The sequence below is a fragment of the Hypomesus transpacificus genome, chromosome 7 (genome assembly GCF_021917145.1).
Source record: "Hypomesus transpacificus isolate Combined female chromosome 7, fHypTra1, whole genome shotgun sequence".
NCBI lineage: Eukaryota > Metazoa > Chordata > Actinopteri > Osmeriformes > Osmeridae > Hypomesus > Hypomesus transpacificus.
Window position 1 is genome coordinate 7,979,857 of NC_061066.1, and position 13,996 is coordinate 7,993,852.

General features: G+C 45.4%; 2 protein-coding genes across 2 annotated transcripts; both read right to left on the reverse strand.

Moving 5' to 3' along the window:
- Positions 1-87: 87 nt before the first annotated feature.
- Positions 88-10,602, reverse strand: prmt8b (protein arginine methyltransferase 8b). The gene is made up of 10 exons (XM_047022933.1): positions 9,831-10,602; positions 8,580-8,807; positions 7,415-7,570; positions 6,809-6,872; positions 5,893-6,035; positions 5,557-5,644; positions 4,588-4,703; positions 2,056-2,206; positions 1,338-1,459; positions 88-843 (listed from the first exon to the last, which is right to left on the reverse strand). The coding sequence occupies exons 1-10, from the start codon at positions 9,894-9,896 to the stop codon at positions 760-762; spliced, it is 1,218 nt and encodes a 405-aa protein (XP_046878889.1). The 5' UTR covers positions 9,897-10,602; the 3' UTR covers positions 88-759.
- Positions 10,603-11,302: 700 nt separating this feature from the next.
- Positions 11,303-13,234, reverse strand: LOC124469453 (nuclear factor 7, brain-like). The gene is given in 2 exon segments (XM_047022766.1): positions 11,303-13,198; positions 13,200-13,234. Coding segments are annotated over 2 exon segments (1,644 nt in total). The 3' UTR covers positions 11,303-11,589.
- Positions 13,235-13,996: the final 762 nt, after the last annotated feature.

Here is a 13,996-nt window from a genome sequence, read left to right on the forward strand (position 1 = left end):
TCAAATTAATCACCATTATCACAAACATTAGTCATGTTTTTAGGAATTGATCATAATTCAATATCAAATATTTAATTAAATAACTGGTGGTATTTGTCTTTTTATTCAGTTGTTCATCTCTTGCACACCATCCTGCTAAACCACTTTGTTATTCGCATTTCCAACTTACTGTGACTGTGCACATTCTTTCGGGCACTGTAGGTTGGAAACATAATGAATTGCCTCAAGTAGCAGATCAAATCATATTGTGACATCGGAAATCTAGAAAGATTGAAACCCTAAACATGCAAGTATCTTTCAAATACCTTCATAACTTAACAAAATACACAATACAACATAACACTTGAAAACAGTTTTACTTTCCTGTATGGGATACTACCCTTTTCATAGTTCTAATATTGTTTCATTTATGAAAGAATTCCCCAGGGTTCTTCCACTGTGTAAAGTGGAAAATGTCATTGCAAGGACGTTAATGTTGACTTCAATTCAAATTCCTCTGTTACCTGACTCAAAACACTGACAGCGGTTCAAATAATCAAATCAATTTAAAATCAAGTTCTTTTAGGATATTACATTCAGAATTGTGCCAGGAAAAAAAACGTAGCTGTCAAGAAATCGGTGGCAAACGATATAGCTATTGCTCAGGTCGCTGGGTCATTCAGGTCCCAGAAACGTCCAATCAGACACGTCTCACAGCTCTTTCTAACCAATAGGAGGCCTTGTGTGCCGTCCCAGGGCGTGTCCAGAGGGACTGGCTCGCTAGCGCATCTTGTAGTCGTGGGAAATGGCTGCCTCGCACAGCTGCCCTTTAAAGTCCAGCTCAAACGTGAACTCCAGATCACGCTGAAACAGGAGAGGAGAGTTAACTAAGAACTCAGAGAGACTAGAGAGAGAGAGACTGGAGAGAGAGAGAGACTGGAGAGAGAGAGAGACTGGAGAGGAAGAGAGACTGGAGAGACTGGAGAGAGCAACCTGCACTTCTAACACAGTGAATTGGTAACAAGTTCAAATATGTTTTTAGAGAGACCTACCACTTTCTACCGGTCTTCTAAACCAGTGGTTCCCAACCCTGGTCCTCAGGGACCCCCTGTCCTGCATGTTTTAGGTGTTTCCCTGCTCCAACACACCTGATTCAAATGAATGGTCATAAGCAGGCTTCTGCAGAGCTGGATAAAGACCCATTCATTTGAATCATGTGTGTTGGAGCAGGGAAACACCTAAAACATGCAGGACAGGGGGTCCCTGAGGACCGGGGTTGAGGACCAGTCTTCTAAACACACGTCAGTTTCTCAGCAGGTGAGTACTTCCGTCTGTGAACTAGCTCTTGGGAGGCTCACCACGTTGTTGTCGTTTGGCCTCACTGTGATGCTGCCGAAGATCTCCTCTCCCTTCTTCACAGTCAGGTACTCCTCCATGTAAAACACAGTCTGCTTCCAGTGGGTGGTGGGGCCATCAGGAGCTGGGGGAGAGGGGAGGGGAGGGGAGGGGAGGGGAGGGGAGGGGAGGGGAGGGGGGGGGGGAGGGGAGGGGAGAGGAGAGGGGAGGTCAAGAAAATGAGCCAGGAAAGGGGGAGTAAGAAGGGTGGGAGATGTAAGGATGCAAGAGAAGTTGGTAAGAAGGATGAAGAGGTGGACGAGAATGTGGATGGTTAGGGTGAAAAACAGATCATGGAGAAAGGAGAGGAAAATTGAAGAGAGGCTGTTGAAAACACAAACTAAAACCCTTGCTTACTAATAGTTACATAAGCAGAGAGTGGTAGAAAACATGTACATAACGTTACGTAACACAACACATTTAGATGCAAACGAGACAGGGCGTTAACAATCTCGACCAGTGTTCAAAACCACCACCAGGGGGCAGCCAATAACTGTAGTAAGAGAAATAGTCGGGAAATATATATGTGCCAATACTACCATCTATAAGTCACACAGCTACACATCATAGCACAATGTCAGAAACCGAATGAGTTCAACGAGTGAGCTTCAAACGACAGTTTGTTATCAAGTAATCATTCAGCCTGTGGTTTGTGTGTTGTGTGTTGAGATGAGGCCTAACCTGTGGTGAAGCCGGTCTTCTTGTGACACTTGCTGAACTCTATGTTGAAGTACGTGACCATGGCATGGACGTAGTCGTTCCTCTGGATCTGCAGACAGAAGGCCGAGGTGAACGACAGATCCTCCCTCTTCACCGTGTATATGTCCACTTCCTGGGTCAGAGGTCACGAGAGAGGAGACGTTAGGGCCACAGGAAGGGATGACCTTTCACCTTCACATCAGCAGAAAGGGAGGATAGAAAATGCCGGTCTCCGAGACAAGGTTGTTTGGGTGAGACCGTTTTTTTGATAACTGAAGATGCGGCCGTTAAATATAACGGATTTGCTGTTTTCAAAAAGTGATGTATAGTGAAACCTAACACCCTTGGTCTGTCTAGATAAAAGGTGCAGTGCTCTGTATCCGCTTCTAGAACTTCCTTTGTGTTGGATTGTATGGCAATGATGAATCACAGCATCCAGTCATGCTTTCCAACCACGGCTTTGTTTCATTCAAAACATGAGCCGACGACGGTAGATTGTTCTGGTAAAAAAACCTTAGGGCTCCTTCTATCTTTTCTTTTTTCCTCTCCTCTCTTCCAGCCCTTCCCTCCTCCTTTGCTGTCCCCCTCATCTCCTGTCCCCCTCATCTCCTGTCCCCCTCCTCTCCTGTCCCCCTCCTTTCCCTCCCAGTCAGTTTGTCTTCCCTGTCAGGGTTCAGTGGTTCGTGTGAATAGCTCTTCTCTGAGCTGTGTCCCAGGCTGTATAATGTCACACTGAAGCTGATCATTCCTCCTCCTATTCTCATCTCCTGTTAAATAACGTTGATGTGTTTGCTTGTTAATTCACAACAATAATTAACCATTACTAAATCACACCACGCCTAAACCCTTAACCATCATTTGTATGAAGGAAAACAAGGATTGAACGTTAATCCTTTCACCAATCGATTGCTCTTTTCATCCAGCCAGCCCAGATAAGCAGGACCTCTCTCACAGGCTGGGATGTTCTCGTTCTCCCTCCACGATGTTCCTTGACATTGACCAATCCTTGCTGGCGAGGACAGTGGCGTTAAATCCTAATATGTCCCACCCGTGGCCGGTCCCATACACACACCATCAATAATGTGATGGAGCAGGTAGGTCTGCTGAGACCCCTCCCTGGTCTAGACGGGCTAGGATAGGGAGGACTCATCTCTCTAGGGTTCATCACAATCCACTGCGGATATCGCGTAAGTGACATTTCAATTTCAGAAATGTACCTTTTTTTTTTTGTGCATCCCACACATTTCGCCGCGTTTCACACTGCCAGATTACTCTCGGCTGTGATTGGCACTCATGTTACTAACGGTAACCCTCTCTCAAGTGAGAAGTGAGTGAATATTGTACATTGTGTTCCTAAAGTGGTGCTTCACAAACACACACACAAGTAGACATATTGTCTCTCTTCTGTCTCTCCATATCTCTCTCTCCCATTCTAACACTCTCTCTCCCTCGCTACCTCTCTGTCTCTCTACCTCTCTCTCTCTGTCTCTCTCCCCCTCCTCCCTCCCTCTCTCTGTCTCCTCTCTCTGTCTCTCTCTCTGTCTCTCTCCCCCTCCTCTCTCTACCTCTCTCTCCCCCTCCTCTCTCCCTCTCTCCCCCTCCTCTCTCTGTCTCTCTACCTCTCTCTCTCCCCCTCCTCTCTCCCTCTCTCCCTCTCCCTCTCTCCCCCTCCTCTCTCTGTCTCTCTCCCCCTCCTCTCTCCCTCTCTCCCCCTCCTCTCTCTGTCTCTCTCTCCCCCTCCTCTCTCCCTCTCTCCCCCTCCTCTCTCTGTCTCTCTCCCCCTCCTCTCTCCCTCTCTCCCCCTCCTCTCTCTGTCTCTCTCTCCCCCTCCTCTCTCCCTCTCTCCCCCTCCTCTCTCTGTCTCTCTTTCCCCCTCCTCTCTCTCTGTAGGCTACAGTGCTGAGGACTGGAGGAGCGGGTAGGTGGAGACGCCTATACATCCTGTGACCTGCTACCACAGTTCTTAGTCATGTGACCTGCTACCACAGTTCTTAGTCATGTGACCTGCTACCACAGTTCTTAGTCATGTGACCTGCTACCACAGTTCTTAGTCATGTGACCTGCTACCACAGTTCTTAGTCATGTGACCTGCTACCACAGTTCTTAGTCATGTGACCTGCTACCCCCCCCCCCCCCCCGGGAGCGCAAATGGGAGACACGCCCCCCCACCCACCCTAGGCGCCCTCTACTGGTGTTGCGGGACGGTTAATTAATGGAGGCACTTCAGTATTTGGCGCCCCCCTCTTCATGGCACGCTATAGTTCGCCTGCAGCAAACGCCGGCCCTGGTTCTTAGTCATGTGTCCTGCTACCACAGTTCTTAGTCAACCCACTATGATTCAGCCTGCAGGCCTGCACAGCCAGCCTCCGCAAACTCACACTCACCAACATACGCGGACACACACGCATCAGAGACCTATAAGTATGTTCCCTGTTGGTTTCCATGTCATTCTGAATGTTTTGGGCTCCCCACATACAAGAGCGCGTACGCATGTACACACACACACACACTGACCTTTACAAGGCAGGAGTTTGTCACCACCTGCTTGGGGTCCACCATGTCCACCAGAGGCTCTCTGATGGCCACATTACGGATGCAGGTCATGTCAAAGCCATACACGTTCTCCCACCCTGCAGAGGCACAGACACACACACCTGTAAACACACAAGAACGCACAGACACACACACCTGTAAACACACAAGAACACACAGACACACACACCTGTAAACACACAAGAACGCACAGACACACACTACCGCAAACACACAGACAAACTAATACAGATAGTGAGTGCCTGAAGGTCTGGGGGAAGACGCCTTACATTGGAAGTGTGACTCATATCTTTTGAAACTTTGTTTGAGGAGGTAAATTGCGATTCACAGAAGTATAAATAAAGATCTGCTGAAACACACACAAGGTCTCTTGGCAGAAGCACATGAGGAGAACCCCTTCAGCGTCGCTCGGTGTGTCCAGATTCTCTCTCGGGTGTGTCCGGATTCTCTCTCGATGTGTCCAGATTCTCTCTCGATGTGTCCAGATTCTCTCTCGGGTGTGTCCAGATTCTCTCTCGATGTGTCCGGATTCTCTCTCGATGTGTCCAGATTCTCTCTCGGTGAAAGACAGCGGGGGCCTGAAATAGACCGTCTCCTCCTCCAGCATGTCTGGCAACGTTGAACATCCTTCCTCCGTGTGGGTTGCAAACACAGTGGGTAGACCCTACCTTCCTTCTCAATACCCCCCTCTGTGGCAGGGCCGAACCTAGAGGCAGTGTGTATGTGTGTGTGTGTGTGTGTGTGCGAGAGTGAGCAACTAGTGGAGGTGGAATCCAGTGGCAGCTAAAAACAAAACTGTGTGACATGCTGGGGTGTGTGTGCGTGTGTGGTGCGTGTGTGTGTGGGTAAGTGGCTGGGGGTTGTGTGGATGTGGGATGGCTGGGTGGCTGGGTGGGTGGGTGAAAAAAGTAAGAAGAAAGTTCCACTCACAGTGGATTTTGAAGTCCTTGTACTGTCTGTCTTCAATGGCCACTACATACAGAGCAGCTCTGTCAGGAAACATCAGGCCTCCAGGCTTCTGGACAGGCGAAACAAGTCCAATATATACACCCCCCCCCCACACACACACACACACACACACACACACACATACATACATATATATTTCAGGTATTGTCTGTACACCTTGCTAAGTAACATTAGATCATTCAGTACCAACCCTTTGTCCTTGAAATAGCCACAGGTAGAAACCAGATATCAATCTGTCTCTGAAAGATATATATGGGGACTTTTACCAGCATGTGAGACACACACACACACACCTACCAGCCACTTGTCTCTGGCGAAGATGACGGTGTTGAGCATGGACTCGTAGAAAAGACAGTAGCCCATCCATTCGGAGATGATGATGTCCACTTTGTCCACAGGAAGTTCTACTTCCTCCACCTTCCCTTTAAAGATCGTAATGACTAGCACACGGGGCACAGGAAGTCACATGTGAGCAGGAGGAAAACATAGAACACTTCTGGCATTTAACGGTTTTCCAATTTCCACACTCCGCATCTCATACAGAACGCTGGTGGAAAAAAACCCTTCTACCTGATGCCAAATGCCAAAGCTAAACGGTTAAGTAATGCCTACACTGCGGATACTTAATGCCAACTGAATTCACAGATTCACACAATCACGTCGGTTACGCAATCACATGCAGAACTCTGGCACTTGGCTCTGTCAATCAGTGAGGAGGAGACTGGACTGATTGATGGCTGTGTCTGGGGGTGTTAGAATGAGCTGTGACATCCGTGACTGAGGCCAGGGAGGGAGGGAGGGAGTGTGTGACAAAGACGACTAAGGATGAAATCAAATGATTTCTTCAGCTCAAGTCCAATGCAGTCTTGTTTGGACGTAGGAGAAGGCAGCCATGACTGTTTACAGTGTGGATTCTATATAAATTAAACTGTTAGAATCAGTTTGGGACCTCGGAGAAATAGCGGTTCAGATGAACGTCAACAGTGAGGCTTGTTGAAGTTAAAGTGAGTGAGCATGCTAGCAGGGTGCTGGGTCGTAGAATAAACACAAGGCCACTAAATGATAATATTATGGGCTTTTGGGTTCACTAGGTACCATTTCCAAACCAAACACTGTTTCCGGACTTTAAGTCTGAACCGATTCACTGTGTAGCATAATATACCGATACGTGTTTGTGGGTTGTGAACACGTCTTTGCATGTCGTTTCTCTCACCGTTGTGGAGCTGGTTTGATTTGATGATTTTCTCTGAATATTCGGATATGCTTGAACACTCAATCTGTTGGCAGAAGACGCACAGTATACACATAGGTTTGATTAATGCTTAACTCCACATTAGTTGACCTACACACAAAGGACACATGCTACACAATAGCCATATTAGATTACCAAGGGCCTATTTTCTTTCCGATCTATAACTGCTGAACTGTAATCTTCAGAGATGGCAAAAGTACACACATCCTTCACTAAAGTAGAAGTACAGATACTCATGTTTAAAAAGACTAAGATATACTTAAGTAGAAAGTAACCATTACTACTTGTGGGACCTCATATTAACACATTCATACAAAAATACACTACATTCACAAAACATTCACCAGGAATCCTTTTTGACGTTGACAATTTCAAACATCTCCCTCATATATGGTCATGGGTGATCACTGATCGGGAATGTCAGTTGTGAGCACAGGGAAGAGGCTAGCTAGCATGAGTGCAGAGTAGCCAGCAGGAGCAGCTTCTAGCAGCGTCTGATGACTTAGCTCCTTTCTGCAGGCTGCTTAACGAGGGGCTTGTTTAGTCCAAACGACGATCCAGACTCACCCCGTATACGTGCCGGGCACCCGCGTTGGCAGCGAACATGGACAGGATGCCCGTCCCGCTGCCCACGTCCAGCACGATCTTGTCCTTGAACACGTGCTTGTTGTGGTACATGGCGTTCCTATAGGTCAGGGTCCTCACCTCGTCCTTCAGCATCTCCTATGGGAGCAACAAACAACGGGATAAAAAAATAAAATAAAAAATTAAAACGTTTTGAGACTGCGAATGCCCGTCGATGAGGTTCAAAATGCAAATGCGTGGAGTCAGATGGCTGAGCGGTGAGGGAGTCGGGCTACTAATCAGAAGGTTGCTGGATCGATTCCCCACCATGCCAAATGACGTTGTGTCCTTGGGCAAGGCACTGTCCCTGTACTTACTGTAAGTCGCTCTGGATAAGAGCGTCTGCTAAATGACTAAATGTAAATGTAAATGTAAAATCTAAATAGGCTATGATGTTCAAATAAGAGATTTATTGTTTTACCATTATACATTTACTTTGTTCCTTGATCCAATTGATAGAATTGCAGCTATGAGGCTTTGGAAGGATGTAAATAAGAGATAAACAATAATGCAAACCCATGTGATTTACTGTTAAGATGTAGGCTACTGTGTATGTGGGTTTAAAGCAGCATGTCTAACTAAAGAGATGCAGGTGACTAGCTGAATAGTGACCATGAACAGAGACTGGACTCCAGTCCAGCAGCCTGCTCCATACTGGCATGGCCTCTCTAAACAGCGGCAGGTCTGTCTCACCTAGCCTTGTGGGACTCTCTGATTCCCATCTCTCTAAACCCATTTAAACCCAGTCACACTTGTGTCTTTCCTCTTTTGTAACGAGGACACTTCTTTGGTTAGCTCGCTGACAAAAGCCTGACCCACATACTAAATAAAGACATAGGCATAAACTTTATCTAACCAGGTCTGTACCCCCCCCTCCCCTTCCTTTTCATCCCATGCCACAAGCTCACAACTCGGGTACAGTCTTCATGTGCACCCTTAGATGCAGTTCGGATTTTATTTTTGCATAGGGATTGGCATTTTGCATCTATACTAGGCTAGTCCTGAATGGACAAAAAGCGGTATTCTATTCAGAAAGAAATCCCAGAAGAAACACAAATCGGCAGACACAAGAATAGCTCACGGCTGCAGGGCCTTTGGCCCGACTGACCTCATGGATCCCAAAGTGGGCATAGGAGTCAAAGTAATAGTCTCGTGATGTCATTTCCTCTGGGTTTAGCTGCTTGGCCGCCTTTCCCCGGACAGGGTAGGTGGGGAGGGCAGCCATGTGGGGTGTGTGAGGCGGGCAGGACACCGGGTGGGTGGTAGGCACCGGTTTGGGCATCGGAGCAGGCTGGATTGACAGGGAGACGACAGGGGTAGAAACGGGGTGCTGTCGCTGAAATCCAGGAGGGGGACGATAGAGAGAACAGAGAAAGTGTAAGATTGATAGGTGAATCAGCTGGATAGGTTTTAGAGGGAGCAATCTTACAAAGAGAGAGAGAGAGAGAGAGAGAGAGAGAGAGAGAGAGAGAGAGAGAGAGAGAGAGAGAGAGAGAGAGAGAGAGAGAGAGAGAGAGAGAGAGAGAGAGAGAGAGAGAGAGAGAGAGAGAGAGAGAGAGAGAGAGAGAGAGACAGACAGACAGACAGAGAGAGAGAGAGAGAGAGAGAGAGAGAGAGAGAGAGAGAGAGAGAGAGAGAGAGAGAGAGAGAGAGAGAGAGAGAGAGAGAGACAGAAAGACAGACAGACAGAGAGAGAGAGACAGAGAGAGAGAGAGAGAGAGAGAGAGAGAGAGAGAGAGAGAGAGAGAGAGACAGACAGAGAGAGAGAGACAGAGAGAGAGAGACAGAGAGAGAAGGATCATCATACAGTCAAAATTGCAACTAAAAAGTGGCAGTTACACAATGTTCTATTTAAGGCAAGGTGTCTCGTGGTAACCAAACTCCAGATGTGTATGACATTACGTTGCACAAAACACTAAACGTGCATTTCAATTGCATGCCTGCGTGACGGTCATGAGACGGCTTGAATCGTTCGGCTAAGCGTTCAGTGCGTTCCAGAACCAAGGACAGCGTAACTATACTGTAGGGGACTTGGCTGTCCCACAAGATACAAAGGTATAATATCGTCTAGTTTTGTATAAACATTCAATCAATGAAAATGATACACAATTGTTTAGATTGATGAAGGAAACCCCGCTTCGGTCGGTTTGGAAAATATAAATTATTTTCATGTTTTTGGAGACTCACAGGTTAGGCTACTCCTGCATGATACCGATCCACCAGTTCATCAAAATCAACTAGATTAAAACCTAAAACTAAACAAAGATTGAATAACCATCAATCTGAGTTTCAGATGGTGAACACAACGATCAACCTTTATCAGCAATGTCACTCTTACATCATTTATAGGGTAGCCTACCTCCGAGTTGTCTGCATCCGCCATTTTTCTCCGAAAGAGCAAGCAGCGCGAATGCCTTAGTCCCATAAGAGCCAACAAGATTCCTTCAACTTTTAATAGGAAAATTATGCTACAAAAAAACACTAAATAATCACTTCTACGATGAGCTAGAACCAGTTTCAGTTCTTTCAGTTGTCAATGGCATTTAAAATTACAATAGCGGAACACTTTTAATATCAAAGATATTCATTGGTTTTGTATTTTAACTTATTGTTCACCCTAAAATTGTTACATTTATTTTGTGTTACGTTTGTGTTAATTTCAAAAGTCCAGTAATCCATTGTGAAAAAGTTACGCAAGTGGTTTCTTATCGACACTTGACCATCACTTGCGAGGAGTCCAATGTGCTGAGTTGTCCCCAGTCTTTTGCGCACTGCTACATAAGCAGAGCATCCGCTGAAACATAAAAATATCCTTTGTCCATGGTAAATAATTTCACCCTCGCTGCAACAGTTGGTGCAAGCATCTTTCTGCTTTTCCTACTGTTGCTCATTGGTTACTGGTTCTCCGAATTCTAACATTCTTCTGCTGGTTGCAATAACCTCGACTCTGGGTCGCCGGATTTTTGGGGGGATGCCTAAAAAGTTCAACTTGGCTCCCACTTCTCTCACTTGAATGTTTTCGCCTTCACTGGAATTGAACAAGCACAGAATTTCAACCGAGACTAGTCGTGATGAAAACGTTATAAATCTAGACTTCCCACGCGCCAGATGCCTTCTTTCACCTTCCCACCAGATTTTCCCATAGAGGACGGAATATGCTCTCGAGCAATGGCCAACCAATAAGATTCTCCGCTTGACGCTTTCGCAGGATTCCCCACGGAGGCGAATCCTTGAAGCCTACGCCGGTGTCTGTCCTTGTATCAAAGCTCCATTCGTGCTTATAGTCTAATGACAAGATCTTATTGTCGAACGGAACGCCGGCTGGAAGGGACACCAACTAATCGTTTCGGGTAGAATGATATGTAGCTGAGCGTAATTCCTCTCAGAAAAAATAATAGAAATCGATGAAAATGTTGAGTTCACATTTTGTCCCATTTATCTCCACCATGCATCCACATTCGTCCAAAGATTCTCAAAGTCATGAATTGATCCAATCATTTTCTAAATCTGAGCAAGCTTTCTCTCTCTCCCCTACTGAATAAATGCATTCTATCAATTGAAGTAGACGAACATGTCTGAAACGTGCATTTTATTTTCCCCAAAATTATATTTTCAAATGAAATGAACAAAGTCATAAAATATGCATGAGCATTATCAGCTATGCTAAATCAAACACACACACACACACACACACACACACACAGACACACACACACACACACACACACACACACACACACACACACACACACACACACACACACACACACACACACACACACACACACACACACACACAAAGTGCCTGTAAGAACCAACAAATGGAGGGCATAGGTTACCAATCATTTATTGTCAAACACAAATCTTTTAAATGTTCACATCAGACAGCATTTATTTAAAACATTGATGTATATGTTTTTAATTGTATCCCATAAAACAAGAGAGGAATGATTTCTCCTTGTCCACACTTACATTTCCCTGATCTTCTGGTTTGGGCCGAAATAACATTTTTGCTGTGAAAACATCTACAACAATATGGTATCATACTGTACATAATACTTTTGCTAAAGCAAAGAATGTTATGCTATGGAGCTATAAAGAGCTATACATGTATTTGGCTAAAACTTAGTGTGTGTGATAACAGGAGAGATGATCAGAGGGGCAGCGTTTTCACCATTTCTATTCAGATGAGGGGAGAAGAATGGATAGATTTTTTCAGTGAATCTACAGTTCATGAAGGAGTAGATGTGGCATGCAGCCTCAATGTTGTAAAAGGTAACCTGACCCTCTTCATAATCAACAAACACCCCCTTCTTCTCTGGCTTCTCAACAGGAAGTGAGACAGGGAGTTTTGCGAAAGCACAAAAGCCGTTTTCCTGTAGGCATATAGTCCAACATCCAAGATCATGGTCCAAAGTAACTGACTCTTTCCTTTGGATGGTTTCCTTTGCCACTCCTATGCTCCATTCTTTTTTCTTCTTGACCTGGACCTCATAGTAAGATCTCCCTGATGTAAAGCTCTGGTTTGATAATACACAAAGACAACGATCAAACCTTTTTGGGTTATCAGGACAAACTTGTGTTGGGTTTGTCGTTCTGGCTTGCTTACAATTCTCAGATAAGACAACGTAAGCATTGGCCGTTTCAGGGTCAAAAGTCAGGTCCACTGAGCACTTCTGCATAGTTTTCAACTCGGCATCACACAACTTTTTAGTTTCTGTATCCATCTCTTTACTCAGTCTCTCTTTTATTTCAGACAAAGCTCTTCTAAGGGTCCCCACGCACAGATCACTGTGGACGCTGATGTCAGACCAGTCCTTGGTATGTGGAGTGCTGCTCAGGGATGGGAAGCTCTGGAGCAGGTGGAGGTGGTCCTCAGTGTGTGAGAGCTTCTCCAGATCAATACTTCTCTCATTCAGCTCAGTGATTTCCTGTTGCAGATCCTGAATGAGCCTTTCAGCTCGCATCTCGTGTGCTTTCTGCTTTTTCTCAATCAGCGCTGTGAGATCAGCCTGGTTTTTCTTAATGGATCGCACTAGACTAGTGAAGAGGTCAGCGCTGTCCGATATCAATTTCTCAGTTTGTTTCTTACTGAGATCCACTGAGTGTTTGATCTCTTTAACCTTTTGTGATCGCTCATCCACCATCTGCTGCACTCGGGCCATCATCCTTCCAAGTTCGGCCATTTTCTCTCCATACTCTTCTTCAACAGGGACAGTTTTGTGGGTCATGTGATCAGCGTTCAAACAAAGTACACAAATACAAGTCTGATCACTTTTACAGAACATCTCCAACACTTTGTCATGCTTTGTACACATCCGCTCTTCCAAGTTCTCCACAGGGTTGATCAGTTTGTGTTTCTTCAAAGCTGCCACTCTCTGGTGAGGCTCCAGGTGAGTCTCACAGTAGGAGGTCTGACACACCAGGCAGGACTTCAGCGCCTTCAGCTTCGTCCCAGTGCAGACATCACAAGGAACCTCACCCGGCTTGACCGGACGTTGTTCAGAACCTGTGTCCTTCACGTGAAATGACCTCTTGAACTGGGCAGCCATTTCAGAAATAAAGGTGTTGGTGAAGAGGTCCGGTCTCCTATCAAAAGATTTTTTACACACGGGACACTGGCGCAGGTCTTTGCCATCCCAGCACTTTGTAATGCAGGTCATGCAGAAGTTGTGTCCACATGGGATTGTCACAGGTTGACTGAACACATCTAGACAGACAGAGCAACTGGTCCTCAGTCAGAAGACTGCTGGCTGTGGCCATGTCTGCAAACGAATCAAAAGTGAAACTTAATTTTGTACGTGTACTTTCAGCAAATGAAACATTGCCTAATTGTCGTCCTTCATACTAAAGTTTGTGAAACGATGGTATTCCTGCCCAAACATACAGAAATAATGACCATTACAGACCAATTAAAAATATTATATAGACATTGAAACGGGGTTAACTTTTCGATTCAAGTTAACGTATGGTGCACACATACCTGAAGTTACAACTAAAATAGCTGTTTAGTCTTTGGTATCGAATTGATTAATATGATGAAGGAATCTGAAGTGGTTGACAGATTTTAGTAGAGCAGCTGAAAGTCTACTCCTGTCCACAACCGTCTTCTTTTTATTTTGATTTAATGGACCACAATCGTCTAGCGGCTTCGTCCTTACGTTTCACTTCCGCACAGTGACGTTGCAGTAGGAAATGTTCTCCCCAATAAACTACGTTCTGTCATACACAACCTTAACCGTCTGAAAACTTGTCTGTTAACTTTTCAATTCAAGTTAACGTATTGTAGTGACGGGGGATGTTAGTTCAAGTTCAATTCTTTTATTTGTCAGGTACACAGAACAACACAAGGTTAGACTGGGCACTGAAATTCTTAACACAAGACAACGCAAGCACCTGGCATAACATAACATATAAGTACACGGAACAAATTTACATCTATGCTGAGCTTAATAAGTGAAATTCCTAAATATACAGATAGCAATAAATAAACGACTATACTAACCCTAACACTAAAAGTTAGGG